The following is a 26,218-nucleotide window of genomic DNA, read 5'->3' on the forward strand; positions in this document are numbered from 1 at the left end:
ACAGTTCCCTGCTGTCTGGTTGTGATCTGTTTGGAATGTCAGCCGATACTGATTGTAAAAGCGAAAAACAAATTAGGTCAACATATTTTCTCCAGGCAACCTTGACGAGTTGCTCTAACCTTGCTTGTCCTGATTGTGAATGTCTGTGTTCAGAATTGTTTACGTCATAAAAGGTAAAAAGTTCTGATAAACGTGTCTTCGTTGGACTGAAAAATGCTACTTTAATGAGTTACAGATATAACTGAATACAAAGTTGAACAGTTTCATACAAAGAGGAAGTCTGGTATCAAGAGTCCTTGGCCTGGTGACTGTTTGCTGGCCTCAGTGTCTTCAAACAAAGTAAAAATAAACTTCATCACTGTTGCAATGTTACCCTGCTGGATAAATGTGGTTAATAGATTTAAGAGCATGCAGGGTCAAGTAGAGGAGGCAAAATGCACAAAAACTGTGAAGAAAACACAAAAATGTTTCAAATAGCAACAGAAGTGACCATATCTGTTCTTCTTATGTGACTCAGTAAAGCACCATTAGGACCTTTTAGGACAACCAACGGTTGTCCACATTTTTCCACTGAAGGCCAAATACAGAATAAGGATAGCAGGGCCACTTTCTTGGACCTCACCTTGAGGATGTTAACCCGCTGAGCCCTATGCTATTTTTAGCCACTTTGTCGTGCCTGGACTTGTTGTCTTAAAAACTTGTAAAACATCAACCCTGTGGTGCACAGTCAAGCTCTAGACATTCTGTTTTATGACAACCTGGGCTTTGAGGGGGGCAAAAAGAAAAAAAAAACATTCTGTGACAAAAAGTCTTCAAAATATTCACATAGCCTATGTAAAAAAATAAAAAAGAATTCCTTGCACTTTTTTATATTATCTGATTACAAGCCATAATTCAAAGCAGTTCCTGTCTGCAGTGACACAGAGGGACACGTCACAGACTCACTGTCTCTCTGTCTCTCTATTATGAGCCACTCAGGCCTTCTCCTTCAGTTTCAGTGTTTATGCATGCACTGCTCTGCACATCATGACGTCTCGACAGAATGGCCTGCCATTGGTTGTCACAGCCTATGTGACATCTATTTTGGGAATGCTACATGGGGGATAATGCCAAGCGGAAGAAACAATCAAAAGTAGATAAAAAAGTGGATAAAAAGAGGTTCAGTATCAGTTACTGGTGTGGATTTAATCTTTAAAGACCCCAGACAGTCCCACAAGTTTCAGGCTCACTAGAAAAGCTACCGTAAGGGCTACTAAGGAGTGGGTAGTGCCATTAGAATGGCAAAAAAGAGGGCTTCCTGAGGGGACAATAGTTAGTGCTTATGACTTTTGGTTCAAAAGTTATTTAACCTTTGATAACAAGTGTCTCTTCTTGTTGTATTGTCGTATACAACAACACTGGTCTCAGAGGGTTAAAGCTAGTAAAAACAATCTAATGTAGGCTAAGATATCAGTGATTGGGTATAATGAAATGGCTAGTTAGTGGCAATTCGCTACTCATTTTGAGGATTTTGGGGAGTGTTACGGTCGCATCCCCTCCCATAGTATGTGTTTCTGACTTCTATTTTGATGTGTTTGTTATTGTGTTTGTGTGTGTTTGAGTGTGTGTTGCTGATTGTGCTTCCCCAGGCTGATTCCTGTCACCTGTGCTGCTGCTGCTGCTGCTGCTGAGAGGTGAGGCTGATCAGTGAGCAGCTGCAGTCAATCAGCCAATCAGTGGACAGCATCAATCAGTTCAACCCTTTTAAAAGCCTGGACTGCCAGCAGTTGACGCGCAGCTTCATTTTGTGTTTGAGCTCACTGAGCACTGAGCCCCTGGGATTCTGTTTGAAGCACTGGGCCGGGTAAAAGCTTAGTTTTAGGCAATTAGATTTTGTTATGTTTGTTTAGTCACACTAGGTCAGGGGTGCTGTTCTTTTGCTGTTAGATTTGGTTAGCTAGTGTAGTTAGGTTTTGTGTTGTTTGTTTCACAAAGTAGTTAGTTTTTAAAACACCAGTTTAGATTCTGTTTTATTTGGTTATTAGTTGATCAGCACTCATCAGACCTTTCATTTTGCCTTACCTTGTTAAGCGCAATTTTACTTTTCAGGCTGATCCATCACTATTATTTTGGTTTCTAATATGGTTACCATTTTGCAGTGCTGTCTCAATTTAGTCACCAAAAAACATTTTTAAAAATTCTTCTTGTCAAAATTTTTGTTTACAGAATTCATAAGGTAGCATCGCCTTTTGCTAAAACTACAAGTACAATAGAGTTAGGCACAAACTACATGCTCCAGTTTAGGCCATACTTAATTTCATTACTTGAATTTTTGCAGGACAATCAGAATATGACTGCAGGCCACATTTGCCCCCCAGGCCGTAGTTTGGACACCCCTGCTTTAACCAAAGTAGAAGAGTTGAGGATTACTGTAATCCTGTTAAAGACTGAGAGTACTTTTTGTTACTCATAGAGTACCGTAATAGATCTTCAATTCAAGAAAACTCCATTATTTAAACTTTTTCATAAAAGTAATCTGTTGCTGGAAAAAATGAAGTGTTTCTATATTTTTTTTTAAATTCTTGTAACGTCTAAGCTGCTTCTGTCTCTCTTCAACATCTTGCCATGTAGCTGCATACTTGCTGAAGGAAAACCTACCCAAAGGTCTTTTAGTTATTTTCGTAGGAAATTTCCACGTGTTAAAACAGAAAAACAATCTTGTGTTGTTTTAATCATGTTCACGCTGAGGCTGAAACTTTTGTCCGTCATTGCTTTTTTGGAACAGGTTCAAATATTTGTGTTTTTGCACTTCAGATCAAGTCATCAAATGAGTGATCGATGACTCAGATCAGCAGCTGCCACTCCCCTCTTACTCACTTGCTCGTCCCTTCCCTTCTCTTGCTCTCCCTCGCACTGAAACCTTACCGTGATTGGCCCGTGTATTATGTGGATATCAGTTATGTAAGATAACTGATAATGTGCCAAAGTTTGTAATCACAGCCAGGCAACAGAGACCGAATTAAAAAGTTCTTCTCCATCTCTCTAGCTTGGCACAGCGCTACGACATGCGAGCTGGTGCAGTATGAAGATCTGTCAGGAATATAAATCCAGAGTGTTTTTTTTTCAAGGAGTCCGAAGGCAACAGAATCCTCTTCACTCTTCTTTCTCTGCAAAAAAATTTGCCACATTCCACGAATTTTCTTAGTTTATACAAATAAAATGGATGGGACTCATTGTGCATGGTTTGAGTGTGTGGCATTTAATTTGGATACAGAATTCATATTGGAAAATAACAGTCTCAGTGTGCAAAGATCTTCAGTGTGTGTGATTAGAAGAACATCAGATCTTTATTCCTTTTTAACAAGCGAAACTTTCAGACAAAAAAACCCTGTCTCCGTGTGCAAAGGCCTTGATGCTGTTTTTGCTAAGGCTGTAAATCAACCAAGGATATGCAGACATATCCTGGCTGCCTTGAGTAGAGACAGTGTGGAGGCGGAGGAGGCATGACAGTCATCATCACACCAGCAAAGGCAACAATGGCTGAAAGTTTTAAAGACAGACTTATAAACCAAGACCACAATTCTCCAAGTCTTTATGATGGGTTATTATTGCAGAAACAGACACGCCCCTTTAACTAGCTGGGACATATAGATTTGTAGTCTCATAGTTAGTGGGGATCACCTGAGTGCAGTGAATGTGTCTTAAGTGATTGCAGTATAAAGACACCTGTTTCTGGAAGTGCAGTCAGTATTCCTGGCTACCATTACACCATGAAGGCAAAAAAACTAGCAACTCAGAGGAAAGGCTATTGAAAACTGTAAGTAAGGGGACAGATACAACAACATTTACAATGCACTGACTCTCCCCTGGAGTTCAGTTAAATCCATCATGAAGAAATGGAAGGAATATGGCACTTGTGTGAATGTGCCTAGTTAGGCCGTCCTCACAAACTGTGTCACCGTGCAAGAAAGAGACTAGTGAGAGAGGCCACCACAACACCTATGACTACTGGAGAGGTGTTACAAGCCTCGGCAGATGAGGTGGGAGAGACTCTGCATACAACAACTGCTGCCTGGGCTCTTCACCAGTCAGAACTTTATGGGAGAGTGGCAAAGAGAAAGCCATGGTCCACAATCAACAGGAAGGAGGGTCTTGGGTCTGATGAGAGCAAAATAAGCCAAGACACTATGTTTGGTGGACACCAAACACTGCACACCACCACAAATACACCATCCCCACTGTGAAGCTGTGATGGAAGCATCATGCTGTTGGGATGCTTCTTGGCAGGAGGGCTCATAAAGTTGAAGGGTAAAACGACAGGAAATACAGGAAAATTGCAGCCAAAGGTGAATCCAATAAATACTGACTTGAAGGGGGTGCATATTTATACAGCCACTTATTCTACATTTCATATTTTTATTTAATTGACATTACTTTGTAGAGATCTGCTTTCACTTTGACATTAGTGGGTTTTTTTCCATAAAAGCCAGATTATGATGGCATGACTGTTTTATAAAATCAACGAAAGTGTAAAACATCCAAGGGGGTGAATGCTTTATATGGCATAGTATGTGTAAATTGAAGATAAAGTTTTAGCCAGTGTAGAAATGTCTAAAACTGCAGTTCCTGGTGTGGCCAACCTGATTAACTTTCTTGTAAAAATTCCAAACTCTACCTTAAGGAATAAAAAAAAAGCATTTGGAGTTTCGTTCACTAACTCATTCAGTATTCATGTTAACCGTAAAAGTGCGCTTTCATTGACCTACAACCTACATTTCATCTCTGACTGACATGAATGAACCTTCTGCTGCCTATAATTATTGACTGGTTAAAATGATCACATCCCCTCAAGCAAGTTGTTCCCAAATGTTTCTGTAAGACACTAAAACCCCACATTCACACACTCTCATTCAGTGGTTTGTGTGTTTAGAATCTGTGCCATGCAACCACCTCCTAACTCAGTGGCCTGGAAATGTGATCAGTGCATTGTTACTACTCCAGTCATAACTTGTCCAAAAAGCTTTGAGAAGGGAACTCTCTGTCTGTGTTTGGATCATGTGATGATGTTAACCTAATTTGGCTCTCAACAGAAACTTTTGTCAAGACGAGGTTTGCCTACGTATCTGTGAGGAGGAGAAACAAACAGGGTGTACAACTTTACTTGGAACAAATCTGAAATGAAATTACCCTCCAAGGTTTCCAGGATTTCCAATACTAAGTAACAGAATTAAAGGAGTCATACATTGAGGTTTTTAAAGCCTATGTGATTATATAATCTTTTCCTTTTTAGTGCTTTAAAAAGTCTGAATGTGCTTGTTCTTTATCTGTTCCATTGATTGTTGTTGGTATTTTAAAATCATAGCATCAAGTTTAGATCTTAGAATGAAACTAAATCTGCTATATCTTTGGTTTCACTTTTATCTTTTCTTTAATCAAGTCAAGAAAAAGATGTGCTTAAAGACCTGCTGGGCACATTCACTTTGAATGTGGGTCGGAAAACAACCAGCGGAAACTCTGGAGGTATGTAGGTTACAGTGTGTGAATATACACAGAGGAGTGTCCTTCCAAAATAACACCTCAATCTTTTAAAATGCATGTCAAGCTGTAGTTAAGAAAAGCCTTTAAATACCTTACTAGGTTGTGGGTAAATTGGTACTCTATAGCACTTTGTAAAGTTTACAAGGGAAAGAGCTGGATTCACAATGAGACTTGTGTTTAAGTATGGTTGAACAATCAACATAAAATACTTAAGCTGGAACTCAGAAGTTCTTTTGCACCTGTTGCAAAGCAAATTTAAATAAATACTAGCATGTTTATATGACCTACAGGCCATCAGAATAAAGATTTACAATTTCCATACAGGTAATTTAAATGTCTGAAACCACAAGTATACAGACGAGCTGATAAGATTATTTCTACTTCAAATTATCAACAGCAAATTGAGAAAAATATTGGACTGTTAATGACTTTCTTCAGAACACTTAGCATGAATTCTGGACAAAATAAGCAAAGACTCCTGCTCATGCCTGCTCAGCTACCCTTGGTCTAAAGGGGAATCAGACTCAGAATTATCATGATTAGAAGTAAGATACCAACAGACAAGGCAAATGTATGGAAACACCAAGTGGACACACATCAATGCATTTTATTTAACTCCAACTTATACACTGTGTGGACAAAAGTGTTTTGGCTACACCTTTTTACTTTCTAATTCAGGTGTTTCAATCAGACCTGTTGCCACAGGTGTATAAAATTAATCACCTTGCCTTGCAGTCTCCATTTGCAAACAACTGTGATACAAGATGGTTCATTCTGAAGAGCTCAGTGTGGTACTGTGATAGACGCCAGCTTAGCAAAAAGACATTACGTGAAATTTCATCCCTACTGGATGTTCCACAGTCAACTGTGAGCGATTTTATTCGAAAGTGGAAGCGTTTAGGAACAACAGCAACTCAGCTATGAAGCTGAAGACTGTGTTAAATCACAGAGCAAGGTCAATGACTGCTAAGGCGCAAAGTGTGTAAGAGTCGCTAACACTCTGCTGATTCCAGAAGAGTTCTGAATGTGTTTTGTGGAGTGACGAATCACGCTGCTGGTAGTCAGACGGGTGAGTCTGGGTTTGGCAGATGCCAAGAACGTCAGACAACAATGAGTCAGCTGAAGTTTGGTGGAGGAGGGACAATATGACTGACTTGCAGAGTTTGGGCTTGGCTCCTTATTTCCAGTGAAGGGGCTTGGCTCCTTATTTCCAGTGAAGACCAATCTTCTGCTTCCAACTCTGTGGCAACAGCTTGGGGATGTCCATTTTCTGTTCCAATATGGATGTGCCCCAGAGCACAGAGCAAGGACTATAAAGACATAGTTTGAGGAGTTCGATGGAGAAGAACTTGATTGGCCCGCACAGAGCCCTGACCTCAACCACATGGAGCACCTTTGGGTTGAACTGGAATGAAGATTGTGAGCCAGGCCTTCTTGTTCAACACAAGTGTTCTACAGAATGAACGGACACAAATTCCCACTCCAAAATCTTGCAGAAAGCCTTCCAGGAAGAGTGGAGGCTGTTATAGCTCCATATTATAGTACATGTATTTGAAAACAATGTCATGATAGTCCCTGCTGGGGTAATGGTCAGACGGCTGAATAGTTTTGTTCTTGGAATGTATCTCTTTATTTTGGGATAATACCACTGGTCTCTTCATTTTGGCTTTTTTTCTCAAGATCTTAAGGAATTAGCTTGTGTTTAGCTTATTCACTTATTTGTCTCATTATCTCAAGATAACGAGACAAAAAGTATAGATCTCAAGAAAGAAAAACGATTTACTCACTATCACGAGATAAACAAAGTGGAATAAAATGTGTGGATGTTTCTCTGCAAAGGGCTTGCAATCAAATGTATGTAACACTTTTAATAAATATATAATGACCATAAAGCTCAAGAAAACACAACAGAGAATATCTGAGCTTTAATTTCACACAACAACCTGACAGGCAGGTTTGACTACTGTAAAGTTACCAAACATCTAATGGTTCAGTGAGCCATCCTAGTTGCTCTGAATTAAATATCAGAACAAAGAACAAGGATCATCTAGATGTTAAAGGATAGAAACACAGAGGGTCACTGAGGTGAACCCCAGAAAGACCCTGAGGTGTCAGACTCCTTCACTTCAGTCTCACTTGCATACGAAAGGATATTTGTGCTCTTAATAGTACACAATTTGTCCTTTATTTAACCTTTATGAGCCTGAGGACATTTATTCAACTCATATTTATCATGAAGTCTAGCCTTTATTTTATTTAAAAGTCTTAAAATCAAGGTTAAAACTGCTGGAATGAATCCTTAGAAATTAAAATGAATCTTTAAGCATTTCCCATGATCCTCTGCCTGTGTTTACAATGACGTTCACCTCATGGCATCAGTGTTTGTTAAGGATTTGTGATGTCACAGTTCCTTTAGGGTTTGTTGGAATAGCTTAATGTAAAAGGGAGAGTTAAGGTTAAGTTCTGAGAACTTAAGGTTCATCATGTTCAGCGTTGTGTGTTCAGGGATGTTTTTCTGCTTCGTTGTTTACCACCAAAAGTGAAGCGTTATACAAGTTATTTAGCATGAGGTCAGCTTTGTTATTTTTCTTCAAGGTATGCTTCTTAAAGAGGCTATTTTATCTTTCTGTGATATTGGTTGGACAGCCCATATAAATGGCTTTGACCCTTCCAACAATCAGAAAGCATTTATAAACGAGGGTTAAGCAGTTTGAAGGCCCAAAGCAAGGACAAATAACAGCCCTATCCCATTTACCTGAAAGCAATCAGTGATCTAATGTAAGTTTCATTTGTGTGATGATTGTAGTTTTTCTGATAGGAAGATATTTCTGGGCTTTCTGGGGGCTTTGCTTTGATTTTGCTGTAGGAGCCAGGGGTTCTCCTCAGGGTCCTTTTTCAACAATCACACTATTCTGATGCTGGTATTTTTCATTCTTGGGCCCTTATTTACATCTATAACTCATGCTTTAATCATTGAAAATCATTCTAATCTAGTGTCATATCTTAAGGCCCCTTGGTGCATGAAGACCCCCAGACAATTGCTTACAACTGGTGGACTCTGGGACTCTGGATAAAAGGCTTTATGAGTAGACAGTATTTGACAAAGTGCCCTCTTAAATGCCCTTGATGGAGATACAATTTCAAAACGGGTTGTGTTTAGTGTCCTTTATGAAGACAAATTTTGACAAAGTGCCCTCCCAAGTACCCTATGAGTGGACAAAATCTGACAAAGTGCCCTCTGGTAATATCATCCATGCATTCATATCAGCACACACCCCTATCCTTGCTCACATGCTCTCTCTTGAAAGTGTTTTCAACCACAGGTGCAGCCTTTCTCAACTAGAGTGTAACACTGCATTTCTCCTTGAGGGATTAATAAAGGATATCTTAATCTTCTTCTTCTAATCCTTAAATTACCAGCATGAATGCTCTCCATTTCATTGTCATCATAGTTGTTAATGCTAATATTAGAGTGATTAGTCCATACTGCACATGGTTATTATTGCTAATTCTGCACATATTTTTACCTTACATATAATTTTTCTTTACAAAATCCCAACACAGCCTCATTGTTCAGCATGAGTCTGGTTCTTGCCCAGTAGAAGAAAAAATGTTTTTTCTTGCCTTTGGATGTTTGCTGGGTTAAAGTTGGGTCTCTTTGAATTATATGAACACCATGACAGACATTTTCTTTTATTAACCTATTATTTTATCATCTTTTCCTGAACTGTTTGGCAAATAAAATACCAAATTAACAGACCAGAATCACCATTGAAGCACCTTTGATTTCTTTGTTTTTCTATAGATTAAATTAAATGTCATTTTGAACATTATATTTTATCCTCCCTTCATTAATTTACTTCTGGTTTGATTACAAAAAAACATTATTTATTCAATACACTTTTGTCTCTAAGTGAATAAGTGTTCCTCTGTTTAAAGTGTACAAAATAAATGAATAATCCACAAATTAAACTGAATTGCTTTGCTGTTGCATAATCAGTGTATTTATATAAAACAAACAACACATGCATTGAAGAAGCTGGAGGCAGACAGTGTCAGGTGTTTTGTTTTGATGAATAACCAGTAAAGATTATTGCTGATCAACTTCAAATTTACTCAGCTAATTAACTATTCATTAAGAGTATAGATAAGTTTGTGTTTTTTATATAAATAGTGTGGAAAAATCAACCCAGACATGCTGAAGCCTCTTTTTAAAACTCATCTTTCCTCACACAGTGCTGGATAATGTCTGACACCTCCGGCCTGCAGCTATGTTTATCTCTTTATATAACAGAGTGTATAATATTCTGAGCCCTTGTTTATTCCTATGTGTTACATGTTTACATGTAGCAGAAAATAGCTTAGATCGCTGTTAAATCATGTAAACAAAGAACACACTGTACAAGAGGACACCATGATCCAGAACTCATCAGTGAGTGGCAATTTAGTGGTAAGAAGAAATGATAAGATTTGTCTTCTCTGGTGTTTTAAGGCCTGTAATTTTATGATGTGTAGATGTGGAGCATCATTACAAACATCTGCCTCTACCTAAATGACTGGATAACTAGACACTTAACATTTTAAATGGATTGAGATAGAGCCACAAAGCCTTTTATGGCAATTATGGGTGATTACAAATCTATAGGAAGTGTGGAGCAGAATTTATCTTTTGGTTTCAATCTGTCATTTTTGTTTGAACTGTTAGGTGTGTTACAGGATGTAAAATTGCCTTTGTGAGGAATACAGTTGCTGGACAGTGAACGTACAGTGGTAGGTCAAGCAGGAGAGCTGAGGTGGTTTGTGTGGGAGTGTGATTTGTATAAATCTTGTAAGCAATGGATAAACATGAGAAACTCTGACCTCCAAAATATATCAAGTTTATCCTTGAATCAGAGTAGACAGTTTTTAAGAAAATCCCTCAAAGAATTTTTGAGGTATCGTGTGCAGAGGATGAACACAAGGACTAATGACCCTGACCTTTGACCTCTAAAATCTGATTGAATCATCCTTGAGTCAAGAGTGGGCATCTGTGAAAAGCTTCAAGAAAATCAGAGTGTTCTTGAGCATGAGGCCTAATGATCTTGACCTTTGTACTATGATCTCCAAAATCTGATCAGCTCATCCTTGTGTCAGTGGCCATTAGTGCAAAGGTTGATATAAATCCCTCTTAGGGTTCTTGAGATACAAAAGAATTGACCTGACAGACAACCAAAAATATAATGCCTCAGGCCACTTTATTGCCAGCACAGAGGCATAAAAAAGAACCTTTCAAATCTGCAGGAACCAACCTTTAAAAACTAAAGATCCCATATGATGTTAACTGAGAAAGCTAGATCTACTCAAATCTACAGTTACTCACTTTTTAATTGACATAATTTACTTTTATCCACATGTAGACTGAGGTGAAGATTCCATCTTCAATCTTTATCCCAGGGAATAAAACACACAATTATAGGATTTAAACTTTGATCCTACTCTTACAAAGGGAGTGGTGTAGTGTAGGATTTATGCAGGTATAAAACCACTTATTTTTCAGGTTTCGTAGAGTACACCCACATTTCAATCCACTCTGATCCACATAAATCAGTAGTATGCTGCTTTTTTATCCTAGGATTGCGAGGGCATGACCTGCATTTAGCCTCTAATTGGCTAGAACTGGTTTTTACCTTCTTTGGAGGATTGGGTAAGAATATCAAGGTAAGCATCAGAGGTAGAGCAGGGTGCAAGTTCTCTAAGATAGCTAGCAACATGATTAGAATTGGTAGTGTTATTTTCTACCACCTATCTCCCCTCAGCCTAATCTCACAATCCTTACTGCTTGAGGTCAAGCAGCAGAATTTGGTAATCAATGTACAGTGCCTATAAAAAGTATGTTTGACTCATTTATTGATTTTATAAATCAACATAATATGTTTTTTTTCCTGGCACTGAACATCCCCTAGGGTTCAGTTAAATCTATCATCAAAAAATGGAAGGAATATTGCACGTGTAAATCTGCCTAGATCAGGCCATCCTCGCAAACTGAGTGACCGTGCAAGGAGACTAGTGAGAGAGGCCACCAAGATACCTATGACTGCTGAAGAAGTTACAAGCTTCAGCAGCTGAGATTGGAGAGACCCTGCATACAACTACTGTCTGAGTCCTTCAAAGCTTTATGGGAGAGTGGCAAAGAGGAAGCCACTGCCGGAAAACAATCATTAAATCTTGGCTAGTAAAACGGTAAAACATCCAAGGAGGTGAATATTTTATATTAAAGGTGAATACTTTTTATCGGACCTGTACAAATACAAAAAGCCTGTATGCAAGAGCAATCTATATCACATCATTAGTTCGATATCCTAATTAAGTGTGGGACATACATTTACAGTATACCCACTTCAGTAGGCCTCACTAAACCACTGTAAACAAGGCTTAAATTTGTTTTCTGATACAAACTTAATATTACCTGCTAGAAATTAACACATTAAAAACCTTTTTGAAAATGATAAAGGAAAATTAACTTACAACTTATGTAACCCAATACAAAACCAAAATCATGAAAGGTAAAAGCATTTTCAGTGAAACACCAGCAGAGACTGAAGAAAAAGTACTGAAACTATTTTTTCTGCTTATTTTGAGAACTACGGGAGTGAATGAAAATCCTAATGCACAACTAGTGTTGGATGATGGATTTGAAATATCTCAAAGATCCATCAGTAGAATAAGATCAAAGGTTGTTGACCCTTCCCTCTGTCATTGATATAATTTCAACATTTACAAGTATTTAAATTTTTCCACTAAGTTGTTTGTCTCTTTCAGATTACTGTCCATTACACAAGACAGAATAAACAACATCAAAAATAATTTTATTTTGTTCTCTTATGATTAATGATTGTGTTTACAGACAAATCTACCTCGTCCATGTTTTTTTGGAGTGATGCAAATGAACCAATAAAAGCACCCAAAATGAATATGGATTGCACAATTGCTCAATAATAGAGCTGTCACAAAACAAAGTAATTACTGTTTTGATTCACTGTCTCTTGGCAGAGCAGCAGATTTGACTCACACCGTTAAACATGATGTTCCCTCCCAGTGACACGCAACACACTAAACACAGGCTCACTCCCTGAAGAGAGCAGCGACGCTGCCAATAAAACTCTGAGACAAACATCATTTTGAGCTTTTTTATTTTCTTAAAAAAATCAATTACAAAACTTTGGTAACATTATGAATCAATAATTGCATTTGTATAAAAATACATTCTTTATATTCAGTGCGTGACAGCAAAGTCGCACAGCTGACCCTGAAGACTTCTTTCATGCTCCTAACAGTTTGTTTTTTGGAAGTTGAGGAGTAAAAACATGATCCTCGAGTCTGTTTTTGGAATGTTCCTCACACTCACACACACACACACAAAAGTTTTAGTGGCATCTCCAGCTTGAGGCTCGACTTGAACTGCACAGCACCGGGGCATCTGGCTCCCATCAAACGCTCAGAGCCCTCCTCCTCCTTCTTTTGTTTAGCGGCTGGGAGCACTAATCGGCAAGCCTCGTGCAGCTCTATACACAAACTGCCCATCCTATTTAATCACCGCACTAAAGTCAACAACCACAGCTATGTGACATTTGAGTGCTTTCAGCTTTACATTAACACATCTCCTAAGCTTCATCCACATACAGTCGAAGCGTTTTTTTTGTTGTTGTTCTAGCTCTGTTTGTTTGAGAGAACGACTTCCTGAAACACTTGTGCAATCTTCCACGGCAGATAATTAAGGCATACGTATTTTTCCCTTTAAAATACTGTGACCTGCATGCATCTAAGTACATCTACGTACATCTGCTTACTTCACTTGTCCACCTTCAGATACAGTTTATGCTTCAGTAACAGTAGAAAGTATCACAGGCACACTGCGGCTGACTCACACAATGCATAGCTGTATAAGTTGTTAAAGTCTACTGTGCTGCCAGGGCCAGGACAGTTGGAAACTGAGGATAATAATTGCACCTTTTATGTTTGACGCCACTCAAAGATGACTACTTGTCACCTTATCAAGAGCGCTTTTCCAAACTTTAAACACCAGGTGCGTCTCCAACTCTGCTCCTGACAGATATAAAGGGATCTCCCCACCCCCCAAGATATGTCCCAAAATCGCAAAAATTTGCTTCCATGAGGGAACCGTTGACTGGGAGGTATTTGAAGCTTGCTTCGTTGGGAGAGCAGAGATCACTCAGGGAGGACAGGAACTGATGCCTGTTTCTCCAAACAGAGCAGGAAAATGTCTGGACAACAAAAATGGCAGCTCCACTGCCGACAGCTCAGTTCCTGTTAGCTCCGTCTGCTGACCTCTCCGTGGCGCTCTGGTCCCTCTACACGACGCTCGGCGAGACCGGTTGCCATTTATCAGAGAGAAGTAATCCAGGAGAAGACAAATCTCTTGATTCGTTTTCGAAATTTCATGTCGCTTGACGCTCAGGTGGGGCTCATGGTTCAACACGTCATGCAGCGGGGTCTCATGTTGAAGGGCTGAGGGTTGGGATCGATCTGTGGGAGGGAAAGAGAAATTTAGACATATTAGAGAAAAATTAAAAGCATATTTTTGTCTAAGAGCATTTGTAACATCCACTTTTAAGTACAAACGAGAAGAAGAGGCATCAGTAACTTAAGCCAGTAAATTAAGAGTTGTATTGGCTGACTCACCTCGCTGTACACTGGCGGTGGTCTAAAGCGAAACTCTTGGACAAATGCCATGAGGGGGCGCTCCAGGATCCCGCTCAGGTCTTCAGCAGGCGGTGGGACCACTGTGTTATTTCGCTGCTCGGCCTCCTCCTCTGTCACCACAGAGCTGTAATCTGGAGGAGCTGCAGGGGAAACAGGCAGGGATTAGTCTGCAGGTCTGACTCAACAGAACAGGTCCAAACATCAAGCAGCTGAGTCATCAGATGAAACTCTTCAAACCCACACGTAACATTTACTGCCTTTGTATTGCTTTTTGGGCCGATTTTGTGTGATTCTAGCAGATAATGGCAGTAAAATAAAGCATTTAACTATTATGATAGGTAAAAAAGCCTTTGGAGTTCAAGACAGCAAACATGTTTTTGTTTTTTTTAAAGAAACAAGAACAATTTTAAGTCTGTACTGCTTTGCACCTTGTATCATATGCTTTCATCTGCATAGTCTGAGCACATAAATTTAGAAAAAGTTTGACCAAATGAGCAGGTAAAGACAAAGTCTTGTTTTTCCCTCCTTGTCTATGTCATGGAAATAAAAATGTTCTGGTAGTAATAATAGCACATCCAGACGGATACTTCTCATTCTGTCAGTGTCTGAGGTATTAAATGACACTTACGCTCAGGCTGCTCTGGGATGGCCATGCGCAGCCACTCCAGGTTGACGCTGTACTGGCTGCTGACGCTGGATGTCCGGCTGCCAAATGGGTGGAGGGGAATGGTGCCGATGACCAGCGGCAGCTCCAGACACAGCTTGGACGTCCCAGGAACATCGACACAAACCTGGTTAGAACAAAAAAAAAAGAAAAAAAAAAAAGGTGATTAACTTTTAGTGACAACATTACATTATGTGCATTGAAAGATGGGATTAAGATATGATGGCGCTCACCTTTAGCATGTATTCCACTTTGATGATGCGGCACTGCAGGATGGAGGGACCAACAGGTGGGATCTTGATGGCACGACCATGCCACGTCTCCCTGCTCCTGGCTCCCACAATGTCACCGCAAAGAGTCCCTACCACCGAGCGCTTCTGCTTCATCGTGCCACGGGCGATGAACGTCTGTGTCTGAGTGATGTAGGCTTTGGGAACGACTGATCTGGAGGTAGAGTTGTCAAACTCAGCAAAGACGGGGATCACCTCACCTGCAAGGAGGAGAAGATTGTCAAATATTAAATCTAAACCAGTTTAAAAGCTGTGACAGAGTTTTAACTTGGATCCTATATATGTCCCTTTGGATATTTTATATGTTGTCTTCTCTTCTTATATTTCGTTTCTCTTTTTTTGATATTGAAGCGTTTTGTAAAAATATGTGCAGCATTAAAACTGGGCTTACTAGTTTTTTAAAATGGGGTTTTGTACGTGTTAGACTCACCTGGTGTGTAGCCTTTGCGGTCGATCTTTGCGGTTACAGACACCTGTCCAAAGTTGCGGTACCATGCCCTTGCCATTTTGTCCTTTGTCCCAGCCTGTGGAGCCTATAAATAATGCAACAAAATGAGTATCAAACACCAAAAACTGATAGAATGTAAAAGATAAATCACCAATTTTAAGGTCTGAGCAGCTCACCAGTAGGGCTGGTGTGTTGATGTCGATGGGCTCGATGACTGTAAACTCCTTCTTAATCTTTTTGACGGTGGCCCACGGCCTGTGGAGCTTCACTTTGACCCAGTATCTGATGCTGCCGTGTTTGCCTTCAAAGGAGGTGACCAGCGTCTCTTCAGGGAGCTGGAAGCTGAATGGAAATTCGTGTCTGCCCGCAGGGAGGGTGGTCATTTCACCATTATCTGAGGAGAGGGGGAAAAATAAGATATAAGTTTAAGAAGGTTCATTTTTTATTTCTGTGATCCTTTACTTCAGTAGTTCAGGACAGGGAGTGTAGCTTTACTTTCAGGATGACTAGTTTATGCATCAGGAAGTAGAGCATGAAGTAACAAATCAGTGAATTAAGCTGATGGCACAATAGAAGTCTATTTATCTTAACTGCAACTTAGTATGAGTTTCTTCTTGATGTCATTCATATACAACAAGAAGAAATGACAGCAACCTTCTGAAGGATAAAAGCCTAAATAAAACTTAACACCAATGTTCTTTATAAAATCTGTGAAATAAAGATTTTAATAGGTTCTAGAGGATCTTTTAAGCATGACTCAGGCGGTAATAAAAATCTCTTTCTGCCTGCATGCAGTCACATGGCTGCTGTGCTTGCTCAGAGGGGCGGTTCCTGCTCCATTGTGCTGACTGAGAACATGTTTTCTTCAACAACGTCTCGGCTGCTCTGTTTTTTCTCCCACTCTCTTGCTGCAAAGGTCCAGGAACACATGTTTGTGTTTAACAGATTCGATGTGTTTTTGTTAGCTGGAGGCTCCAACTTAATTTCAATAACAATACTGTCACTGTCAAATCCTCTTAATGGTTCGAGTAGATTGGTAGAAGCTTTCTGCAGGGTGTTTTTCGGCATGCCTGCAAAAACTCTCATAGATATCAACTATTTTCCAGTGTGGTGCAAAAATCTGTCTTTTTGCACATTTGTTTTACAGAATATCGGATCAAGTGAGGCTTAAAACTGCAGAAAAACAAGCAGAAAACTTCTCGAAGCTCTCGCTGTGAACTTCCTGCCTGCACTTTAAAGCAAAACAACCCAGTGCCCAATGAATGAAGGCAGAAACCTGAGGCTCTCCCAGCTCGCTCAGGAGAAAAACAACTCCTCAAAGTAGTCTGAGGGGCTATTTTCCTTCAAGACTTGTTTTCACATCAAGAAAGAAAGTGCAAAGTCAGCTGTTGGAGCATGGTTTACCACCGACTTTTTAGACTTTCTGAAGAGTTAGAGTTATAAAAAGTTAATAGAAAGTCTCTGGAAACTTCTTGTGCCAAATGAATGACTGAGAGGTAGTTTGATGCTTTTCCTAGAGACAGTTTTCCAAATAAGGTGCAAACAACAACTCAAGAAAGCCTCCAAATAAAATCACATCTACCCAGGTTTGACTTCTGCTTCATACTCATTGTAGAAAAATAATCCATATAACTGAAGCCAAAGAAATAAAAACTCCATAAAAAAGATTTTAAAATTCACTAGAGAGACACAATACAACTACAAAAAGCAGGACTACTCTCTAGCCCTGTTCAATACCTTGAAAACAACACTATTTTATTGTGCAGGCAAGCAACACATAAATAACTCTCATTAGGTTTTCTTTGCCTTACATCTCTCCATTTAACTTTTTTGCCCAGCTAGTAGAGTTTGACTAGTTTCCACAAAAGTTCACCCTTCTGTCCCCATCACTGAGCCTGCAAAGTGGACTGACCTGCCTGCAGCAGCACTTCTCTCCGATTCAAGTACTCCACTTCGTCGCTGTAGTTCTGGGTGTATGCAGTGCTGGAACCGGCGGACCGGGACTCGGTCCAGTGCACTTTAGCAAACCCTTCTGCATGAAGCTTCAGGGACTCCACTCTACTCTCCCCGGACAGGTCAAGCACCACCCTGCCGGACACCACGTCCCCACTGCTGAACACAGGGGGGCTGTCCACCTCCGGAGAGTCGAAGACGATGTCAAACTTTTTTAACTTATCAAAAATCATTTCTGCGAGATGTGCAAGTCCTCTTAAAAAGTTAGTGGCTTCTTTATTCGCGTCCTTAGTCCTTCGTTGTCCTTAAAGTGAAATGCAGTGTCTTCTTCTGCTGTCTTTTGTTCCTTGTTTAAAGCTCAAACTGTTGAACGCTTTCGCTCAGCAGCCGTATTTGGAGGCTGAAGCGGTGGGCGGAGCTTAATTTTATTATGTAAGGCTCAGGAGAGAGCTGAAGGCGGATGCTAACTTCAGGGGCGCTTCCTTGGCTCCGATTTCTCAGCACTGAAGTTGTGAATAAGGCATGTGGCCATATAATACTGTTTTATTCAGTCGTAACATGTAAGGCAAGCTCCAAAAGTCGGACAGTTAGTGGCTCTAACCCTCTGGGTGTTTATATTTGGCTTCGGCGAACATGAGCCGCCTTTACACAGAGAATGGGATCTTTAAAATTACCAACAGCATTACCACAAAATGTAAAAATTTTCCAGTGTCAAAGCTTTTCTTTTTGTTTTGTTTGCCGATTAACACTCAAGTACTGCTTTTTTGTTGATAAAAATATTATTTTCTTGGTGCATGATAAGAAAACAGCTACAGAAACATGTCCGGGCAAAGGCTGAGAACGAAACTACCTTGAGACTCCAGCGTAACTGCTATATATCAAACATACAGAGGTCACACGGTTTCGTGACAGCCATCAACAGAACAGTGACATCTTAAAAACTCATGTGACATTCAAAATCAAAGCTTTTACGCCCAATTTGCAGCTTTGTGTGTGTTTTCTTCACATAGTTTCCATATTTCCGGGCAGGACTTAAATGCAACACAACAAACATGCATGGGTGTGGAGGCAGCAGTGAGGAAAACAGGCCCTAGTGCTGATTGATGGTTACAGGTTCTTAGAAGAAAACAGGCTTACTGCGCATACCTCCCTCTGACACAGAGATCCGTCCTGCACAACTCAGAGAAAAAAAGTTTCACTCTGGAGCAAAGCTGTTTACTCCACTTCTCTCGTGTAGTTTGAACATACTGTTACTGTACACAGCATGCCTGCAGCACACATGAAAAGCACACAGCTATGCAGCAAAGCATGCAACTTATACCACCAAATCCCCTTATGAAAAACAACTTTCCTACCATCAAAACAGTACCACAAGTCACATATCATAGCGAAACTAGAAGCCACAGACTAAGAGAAAGTTGTGCAACTATTATATCACTTACATGAATCAAAGCACGCATGCAACCTCTTATAAATAAAGAAAATTTAATTCATGTTTTGCAACCTCAGCAGATTCCAATCAGAATTGATTTCCCTCTAATGTTCATCTACAAAAAGTTATTAAACAGAAACTGGTATGAGTCTAAACTGGGCTGTGCTTTTCATTCAATCCAAGAAGCTGCAGACAAAAAATCAAGTCTGTCAGAGAAAAACAAAGTTGTTTACTCCTTTGTTCCCCGAGCTGACTTATTAGCTCTGGAGTGCCCCCTATTGGCCACATATAGGAACTGTGAACAGCTGTAGGGCTGATAGGATGCTTTCACAGCCTAGACTTGGCTGAAAATTTACCTGAATTTTTTTAAGGAAGTGACACGACTCTTGGAAGGTGCCCTTTAAATAAATAATGAATACTGGGCATCTGGAAGTGTTTCCCTGCTGATTATTTCCTCACAGTATGTCCAATCTTCTTCAGTTTGGAAAATGAAAGAGAAAGGAGGGTTCTTTGCACTTTTCTTCATTTAAGTGGTTAGTTTAGAGGGAAAAATTCACTTCAGCAGAAGAATTCTGCTGCAATAGAGAAATAGTTCTTAACTGGTCTAGCATCAGGACCCACTTTCACCTTCTAACAACTCTGTAAGGACAAGTTGCAATGCAAATATCTTCAAATTTTCAATCATAACCAAATGTTTTGGGGTCAGTTTGGGTTTGAAATGAAACTAAAAGATGTGTCAGAACATAGACAGGGTTCCTACACTCCTTTAAGAATCAAATTTAAGACTTTTTAAGACTTTTTTCAAAACGTAAGCTTTTCAAGAATCTGCAAGAACCCTGCAGAGATGGACACACATCCTTTTAAAAAAAAGCACATCATAGACCTTTTGCTACAATATTTTCAGGCATACATCAGCGACCCACTGAAAAAGGCTTTGCTGCCCACTTTTGGGTCCTGACCCACCAGTTGAGAATCAGAATGTAGTCTTCCACTTTGCATAAATCTGTCTGTTTTTGCCAAAGGGGCCTTCAGGAAGCTCTACTCTAATGTCAGTGAAATCCAAGCACGCCACCTGCTGGTGAGCACTAGAAGCAGCTAAACTCTTGCAGGGTTCCCCACTTGGTTTTGATACGAAGAACAAGCTGTTCTCTGTACAGACAGAGTGGCCTGATAACGACTCCACGCCGTGCATATGACCCAGTATGATCCGCCTTATCATGGCTAAAAACATTTGCCCCCGCTGCAGACTAAAGTAAACATATTTATTCATGTGAGCTTCTCTTTATTTACCCAACAGCTGCAGAGCGAAACTAATATTTACATGAATGCCCTGCATACTTTGTAGCCAAAAGAGAAGCTTGGGCAACTATAGTTCATCAGTGGTGTTTGCAAGAACACAAAACTGGAGCAACTCCGAAAACATACAAAAAAAAAAAAACCCTCTCTACTGCAGTGCTCAGATACATGTCAGCCTTTGAAAGGAAAAACGATCAGTCAAACAAAGGCATGTTTATGGAAAACTAAAAGACAAATGAGCTGGGAATGACACCATGTTGTAAAATGAATGGTGTGAAGAGGCAGACTGCGTGGTGTTGGGGGAGGTTCAGGTCGAGGGTGAGCCACGTGTTGTTTTCCCTGTTGCCAGGGTGACAGAGGCTGCATTTTTCAAAAGCCCCCTCCCCTTCCTCTTTTCATACTTCCTTCCTTTCTCATCTGCCTTTCACTTTCCCCTCATTTCTTTTGTCAAGTAAAAAGAACCAAGCATCACACTACTTTTCTACTTATTGGGAGATATTTTTGCATCTTTTACCAAAATGGAATTCACACGTGTACACATGTATACCAGGCTGATTAAACAACCTCTATTGCTGAGGGGTTTTCGAGGGTGTTCAATGAGGGTAAAAGCTTTACAGAAACAAAAGGCAATGCTGTTTCCTGAACAGATTCTGCAGATAGCATTGAACTGTCAAGAGAGTTGGACTGGATAAGGCATTTAGAGGTCATACAGAAAGTGTATGGTATTTGACAAAAGCATCTGTTTATATGTCAATCAGTTTAAGAGGAACAAAAAGTAAAGGGGGCTTTCTTTTGCTATTTTTTTATTATAGAAAAAAAAAATCTAAAACTTTTGTTTTCATTGATTTCACTGTGTCATTTGACTTTGGACATCAATTATTTTACTGAAAAAAAACCCTGATATAAAAGCAATAAATCAATAAAAGGCCAGCAGATGAAAGAAGCATTTGAATACATCTTGACAAATACAGATGTTGTTGGTTTTTTCCCTAATTCTTTTATTTTAAACTAAGAGACTGCATATATTGTTTTTCATGGCTGATACTGATACCAATTATTATAGGAGACTAACCGACAACCGAATCCATATGCATTTGTTATGACAAATAAAATGTAGTTTATGTGTAAGTAATAATGAGTAAAACTGCGTGTCAAAAAAATAAGGTAAATAAAGAATTCAGCACAAGCTTGGTCAACATAAGAACAGCACAGAGCAACACAGTAGCAGCAAGAAACAGGAAGTGATGCCGTACAACTGCTGCGTCAGTGCAACCCAGGCCTCAGCGCTGAGGCGCTGGAAGTTGTGTGGTATCAGGCCAATCAGATAGTGTTGTGAGCAAGGTATAAGATTGTAGAAAGTAAGAACAAAATCAGAGGGGAAAACACACAGTGCAGTGGAGCCAAAGTAGCACACATTTGAATTAATTGATTTTGGCTGATAATCAGTAAAGAAAATGCAGATAATCTGCAACATTAATCAGCCAAGCTCATTATCGTTCTACCCTATTTTAAAACAATTTGGAAGCAGGGATGTGCTCTTTACATTTGTGTGACTTTACCTCATTCAATATGCCAGCAGAAATTATTCTGCTAAAAAAAATCGGTTTGTGAAAGTTTAATGTCTTAAAAGGAATATGTTTCTATTCATAAGGTTGCATAAACATTTCTTTTAAATGAAAAACTGCAAACCTCTCTAAAATAATATTCAGCCCATTGCCATAATTAATCATGTGCTTAAACACGTTTAATATGTTCCTTTCTTAGGTGTTCTTATCAATGACATGCTCAACTGAAAAAAGCACATATGCATCTAATAAATTAGCAAAAAATATTGGGAACAATGTGTAAGACACATCTTGTCAAGAAAAAACCTTGTGGATCTGTATTACAGTATGATTTATCCTTTTATTTCTTGCGGTAATTCAGCATGAGCTTATAGTGTTTTTCTATTGCAAAGAAATGAGTTAGAATCATCACCTACTCAAACTGGAATGCTTATACTGCTCAATTATTTCAAAGCCTATGACTGGGACTGGACATAAATAAACTTCAAATCGGCACTTTTGTTTTTCACTTCCTCTATAATTTGCTTCCTGAATTCTGCCATGGCTTTTTGTAACTAGGTCTGAGATCCATTGTAATCAGACCAGATCTGTTGATCTTCTTCATAGCCCACAGCACTAGACTGGGATAGTTTTCAATCAGGTTCTTTTATTTGTGGTTTTAAAAGAGATCTTCAACAAGTGCTTTTAACTGCATATAGCGAACTTTAAAATGCACTGCTACAGTATAAAATGAATTGTTTGCCTGTATTATATTCCTGCTTTTAGACTTTGAGTCTATAAATTTGATGGTGGTGGGATACTCTCATAAGCCCTTAGGGCTTGCTTTTGTCCCACCTGTACATTTCATATATAAATACTGTGCAAAATCAAAGAACTAAAGAACTAAACCTTTCTTTTAAACATTTAATAGTTGTCCTTAAGGCGAGTAAATGACATTTTAAAAATATAAATCTGAATTGTAAAAGCAGTTTATCAAAAGCACATTTCCTTTATTTAAATATAATAAAACATAGTTACAAAGCACTTCTGAATACTTTAAGTTGAAGCACTTTAATGGAGTTTCTCAGTTAATGGTTGATGTATTACTATTTGGTATTAAGTGAATAATTGAGGTTAGAATGTGGGCGAGATATTAACATACAAAATGCAAAGTGCCCCTTTGAAAAGAGCGAAATGCTGGCATTGCAGCAGCAAACAATTTAGACACAATGCCCTGTTTTAATGTTATTATGGAATCAACAGTTGTTTTTATTATGTGGCTGTTTGTATTCTGTTTAATAAAAAACAAATCCTGCTGTTTATTTGGGCAGAGCAGAGAGTCAAACCTCATCTACTGTTTACAGAGCATCTATTGAAACATTAACCACTGTCTACAGTTCATTTACTCTGCTACTATAGCCTATATTCTCTGCTTCTCTGATTTTAAGCTTCCTGGTACCTCCTACACTGAGAGAATTTCACACTTCACACAGCTTTATGTTCAACACTCAGTAAACTCCTTAAGAGTTTCTTGGACTCTGCACTAATGGATTTGTGGTAAATGCTGGCATAATGCTATCTTGCATATGTGTCTGGACAAGCTGCTGTTGAGATCCCTCCCAGGTTTCTATGCAACACATTTGGCCCAGGTGGCTTTGTTCAGCAAACTGCAGCAACCAAAGACACAGTGGTTACCAGCTGGTACATGGCAGAGCAAATCAGCAGTTTTACACCTCATTATTTAGAATAGAGGGAGACATTTTTCATCCAACAGCTGCAATATAAGCAGTAGTGCTAGTGCTGCATAATACTGTTAACTATGTATAACACAACGGAGCTGTAAATGATGGATGATATTTTACAAGAAAATAACACTGAGGGTGCAAAAGAAAGATGAAAAGTAAAACATGCCAGAACAAATTGCATATTTATGTCCCTTTTAAACAAGTGGAGACATTGTTTTGCATTTTCTGCTATCAAGTCAACATTTTAATCTATATTTAGTAACCTTTGGACCACAGTTTTTCCAGTTTGATCCAATCAATTAAAATCTTTGACCAGTCCTCTTAGCTAAAGAAAAGCTTGAACAATATTTCTAAGGAATGTTGTTATTGGAAAAGTACAGCTTGTATTTTGTATTGTCACAAATTTTAAAAACAAAGCCAAGAGCATAGATTAAATGGAAAGCAATCTGCAAGATGTAGTTTGCTAGTGCTGGAAGCAACCACTTGTCTGCAGCTTTCACTCACCTGGGTATTATTTATGATTAGCAAAATAATCACACAGCACATAACAAATAAACAACGTGCATTTTTCATTTCTAACCTCGGATGAGATGCTGCCTCTTCCTGAAGTATGTGACCTTGGAAGTGTAGTCGTTATAGACAGAGTTCATGCCGCGGTTCTCCAGCCAGTGTGCTGTAGCCACCCCTCTTCCTTGCACTTTCATGGATTGAACTCTGGTGTCCCTCCGGAGCTCCAGGACCACCTGGCCGGACACCACCTCCCCTCCAGTGAATGCTGCATCAGCTGCACCATCCAGCTCAAGCCTGAAAGACTTTATGGAGCTCAGCGTCATCCCTGAGTGAAGAAAGATAAGTAAATTAAAACTTTTTGGACAAGACAGAGATAAACACTAACAAATACACTCTACAGAAATTTCATGTGTGTGTTAAACTGGTTCAAGAGTTCAAACACTTGCAGACATAAATGATTCAAGCATCCAGGGCTCCTGTGGATGACAGAGGACCCTAAATATGCACTTACTACTTGAATTCACAATCCATAATGTTGTTTGTCTGCTTTCAAAAAAAAAATTTAATTCTACCACACAGATATGCATTAGATTAACGCTATTCATTCTCACGTCCTTAGAAATGCCATATTTTTAGGGTGGGATAAATGTCCAAGATATGCCAATAGCTATGTCACCTATGCCGTTTTCATTTTTACAAGTTAAAAAAGGGGGTTTTGGTGCACATATTTGTGTATTAAACGGTAATATACTGACAAATTCCTTCATCAACAAAAAGTACTGCTATTAGGATTACTAATCATACAGAGAAGTGGTAACATTCTGATGAGATATTCATGTGCATTAAATGCAAACAAATACAATTATAGTTAGAGAGTATGTGAAAATGGTTTAATTATTACTTACTTGCCATCGAAATAGCGGTTTTTATTCAGTGCTAGCTGAATATAAATTCCATTATTACCCACATGTTTCGTTATTTTGCCAGTATGTGCGTTTATTGTGAATTTGAAAGCGGGGTGTCAGCCAATCAACAATAAGAACCATGCCTACGTTAACGGTACAGTTAAAAATGTTGAGCTGACATTTTTAAAAGCCCCCAAACTCACCGGTAGGACGAGAGCAACGTAGCGGTCCTTTTAAAGAGGAAGTTCGCCGTCTGTAGGCCGGACTCGGTGCTTACTCCGTCTGAATGTTTAATGGAGGTTCAGCCTTCTTTAACAGTGGAAGGATTCAACGCCCAGAAACACAACGGTTCTCTGTTTTTACACCAATGATAACGGGCACGTGCGAGTCACGCCCGCCCACTTAAAACAGAGGGGGAGGACGAAACGGACAACAGTTATGGCGTGGACTCAAGTGGACTGAGCTCACGTCAATGGTGTACAAAATAAGTGGATGTTTCCGGCTCTACCTTCAAAGTAAAACTGAGTGTAGCAGTTGCCAATGAAATTTACCGTAACACTGTGTTTTCGGGTGCGTATAAATCTACATCTGGCGAGAATATACAAAAGCCAACCAAAGAGTCCTGTTTCTACCAATCAGATACCCGAATCTGATTCCCGAACCAACTATTTTCTTGTATAAAGGGTTTTATTTTGAAGGTAGTATGCGGTGTCGCGTTCAAACCGGAAAACAGACTAAATTTCTAAGACTTGCTTTAGCCATTTTTTTCATAAATATGCCTGATAAATTAAGTGCAGAAAACAGCAATTTAATAGAACACTTAACCCGTACATGACACTTAAGCAAACGATGAAAACAACATGCAAATTAAGCGTTAAGCGATCAATTTTAGACAAGAACTCCCCCTCAGTAAAACTTTTCAGTATTGCCTTATTTTTTCTTGATAGTTTCACACATGACCCCCTTGTCACATGTTGACTTGAATTAGCTTTAATGACATGATCAGATCACAGAGGAGAGCCATTATGTCTGTAAAACATCAGTTAACAATACATCTCCACGTAATGAATGAATCTAATTACTTTTAACTGTTGCCCGCTCTCAGTTAAATGTAAAATTATAATGCAAATCTGATTATGTAGACTAATATGGGCTTCTTGGTAAGGAGACTACAGTTACTTTGAACTCAGCTGATTTCTACAAAACATGTTGTT

The 26,218-nt window shown here is 39.3% G+C and overlaps 1 protein-coding gene across 3 annotated transcripts; it reads right to left on the reverse strand.

The window, feature by feature from the left end:
- Window positions 1–12,669: 12,669 nt before the first annotated feature.
- arrdc2 (arrestin domain containing 2) lies at window positions 12,670–25,339 on the reverse strand. Of its 3 annotated transcripts, none has more exons than XM_041791401.1 (8): window positions 25,208–25,339; window positions 24,170–24,424; window positions 15,796–16,013; window positions 15,602–15,704; window positions 15,115–15,371; window positions 14,846–15,008; window positions 14,197–14,357; window positions 12,670–14,040 (listed from the first exon to the last, which is right to left on the reverse strand). In XM_041791401.1, exons 2-8 carry the CDS (start codon window positions 24,420–24,422, stop codon window positions 13,987–13,989), a joined length of 1,209 nt encoding a protein of 402 aa, XP_041647335.1. In that variant the 5' UTR covers window positions 24,423–24,424; window positions 25,208–25,339; the 3' UTR covers window positions 12,670–13,986. The 3 variants fall into 3 exon arrangements, with proteins under 3 accessions (XP_041647335.1, XP_041647334.1, XP_041647333.1); XM_041791400.1 differs by lacking the exon at window positions 25,208–25,339 and adding an exon at window positions 25,005–25,026; XM_041791399.1 differs by lacking the exons at window positions 24,170–24,424; window positions 25,208–25,339 and adding an exon at window positions 17,532–17,957.
- Between the last annotated feature and the right edge of the window lie 879 nt (window positions 25,340–26,218).

Source organism: Cheilinus undulatus, linkage group 7, assembly GCF_018320785.1.
Source record: "Cheilinus undulatus linkage group 7, ASM1832078v1, whole genome shotgun sequence".
In the NCBI taxonomy this organism is placed as follows: Eukaryota; Metazoa; Chordata; class Actinopteri; order Labriformes; family Labridae; genus Cheilinus; species Cheilinus undulatus.

Coding starts and splice junctions, on each gene's coding strand:
- arrdc2 (XM_041791399.1), bottom strand. CDS start 17,805: ATGATTTTTGATAAGTTAAAAAAGTTTGACATCGTCTTCGACTCTCCG. Junction 15,705..15,795: donor TCAACACACCAGCCCTACTG/GTGAGCTGCTCA, acceptor CATTATTTATAG/GCTCCACAGGCTGGGACAAA. Junction 14,041..14,196: donor CACCGCCAGTGTACAGCGAG/GTGAGTCAGCCA, acceptor TCCCTCCCACAG/ATCGATCCCAACCCTCAGCC.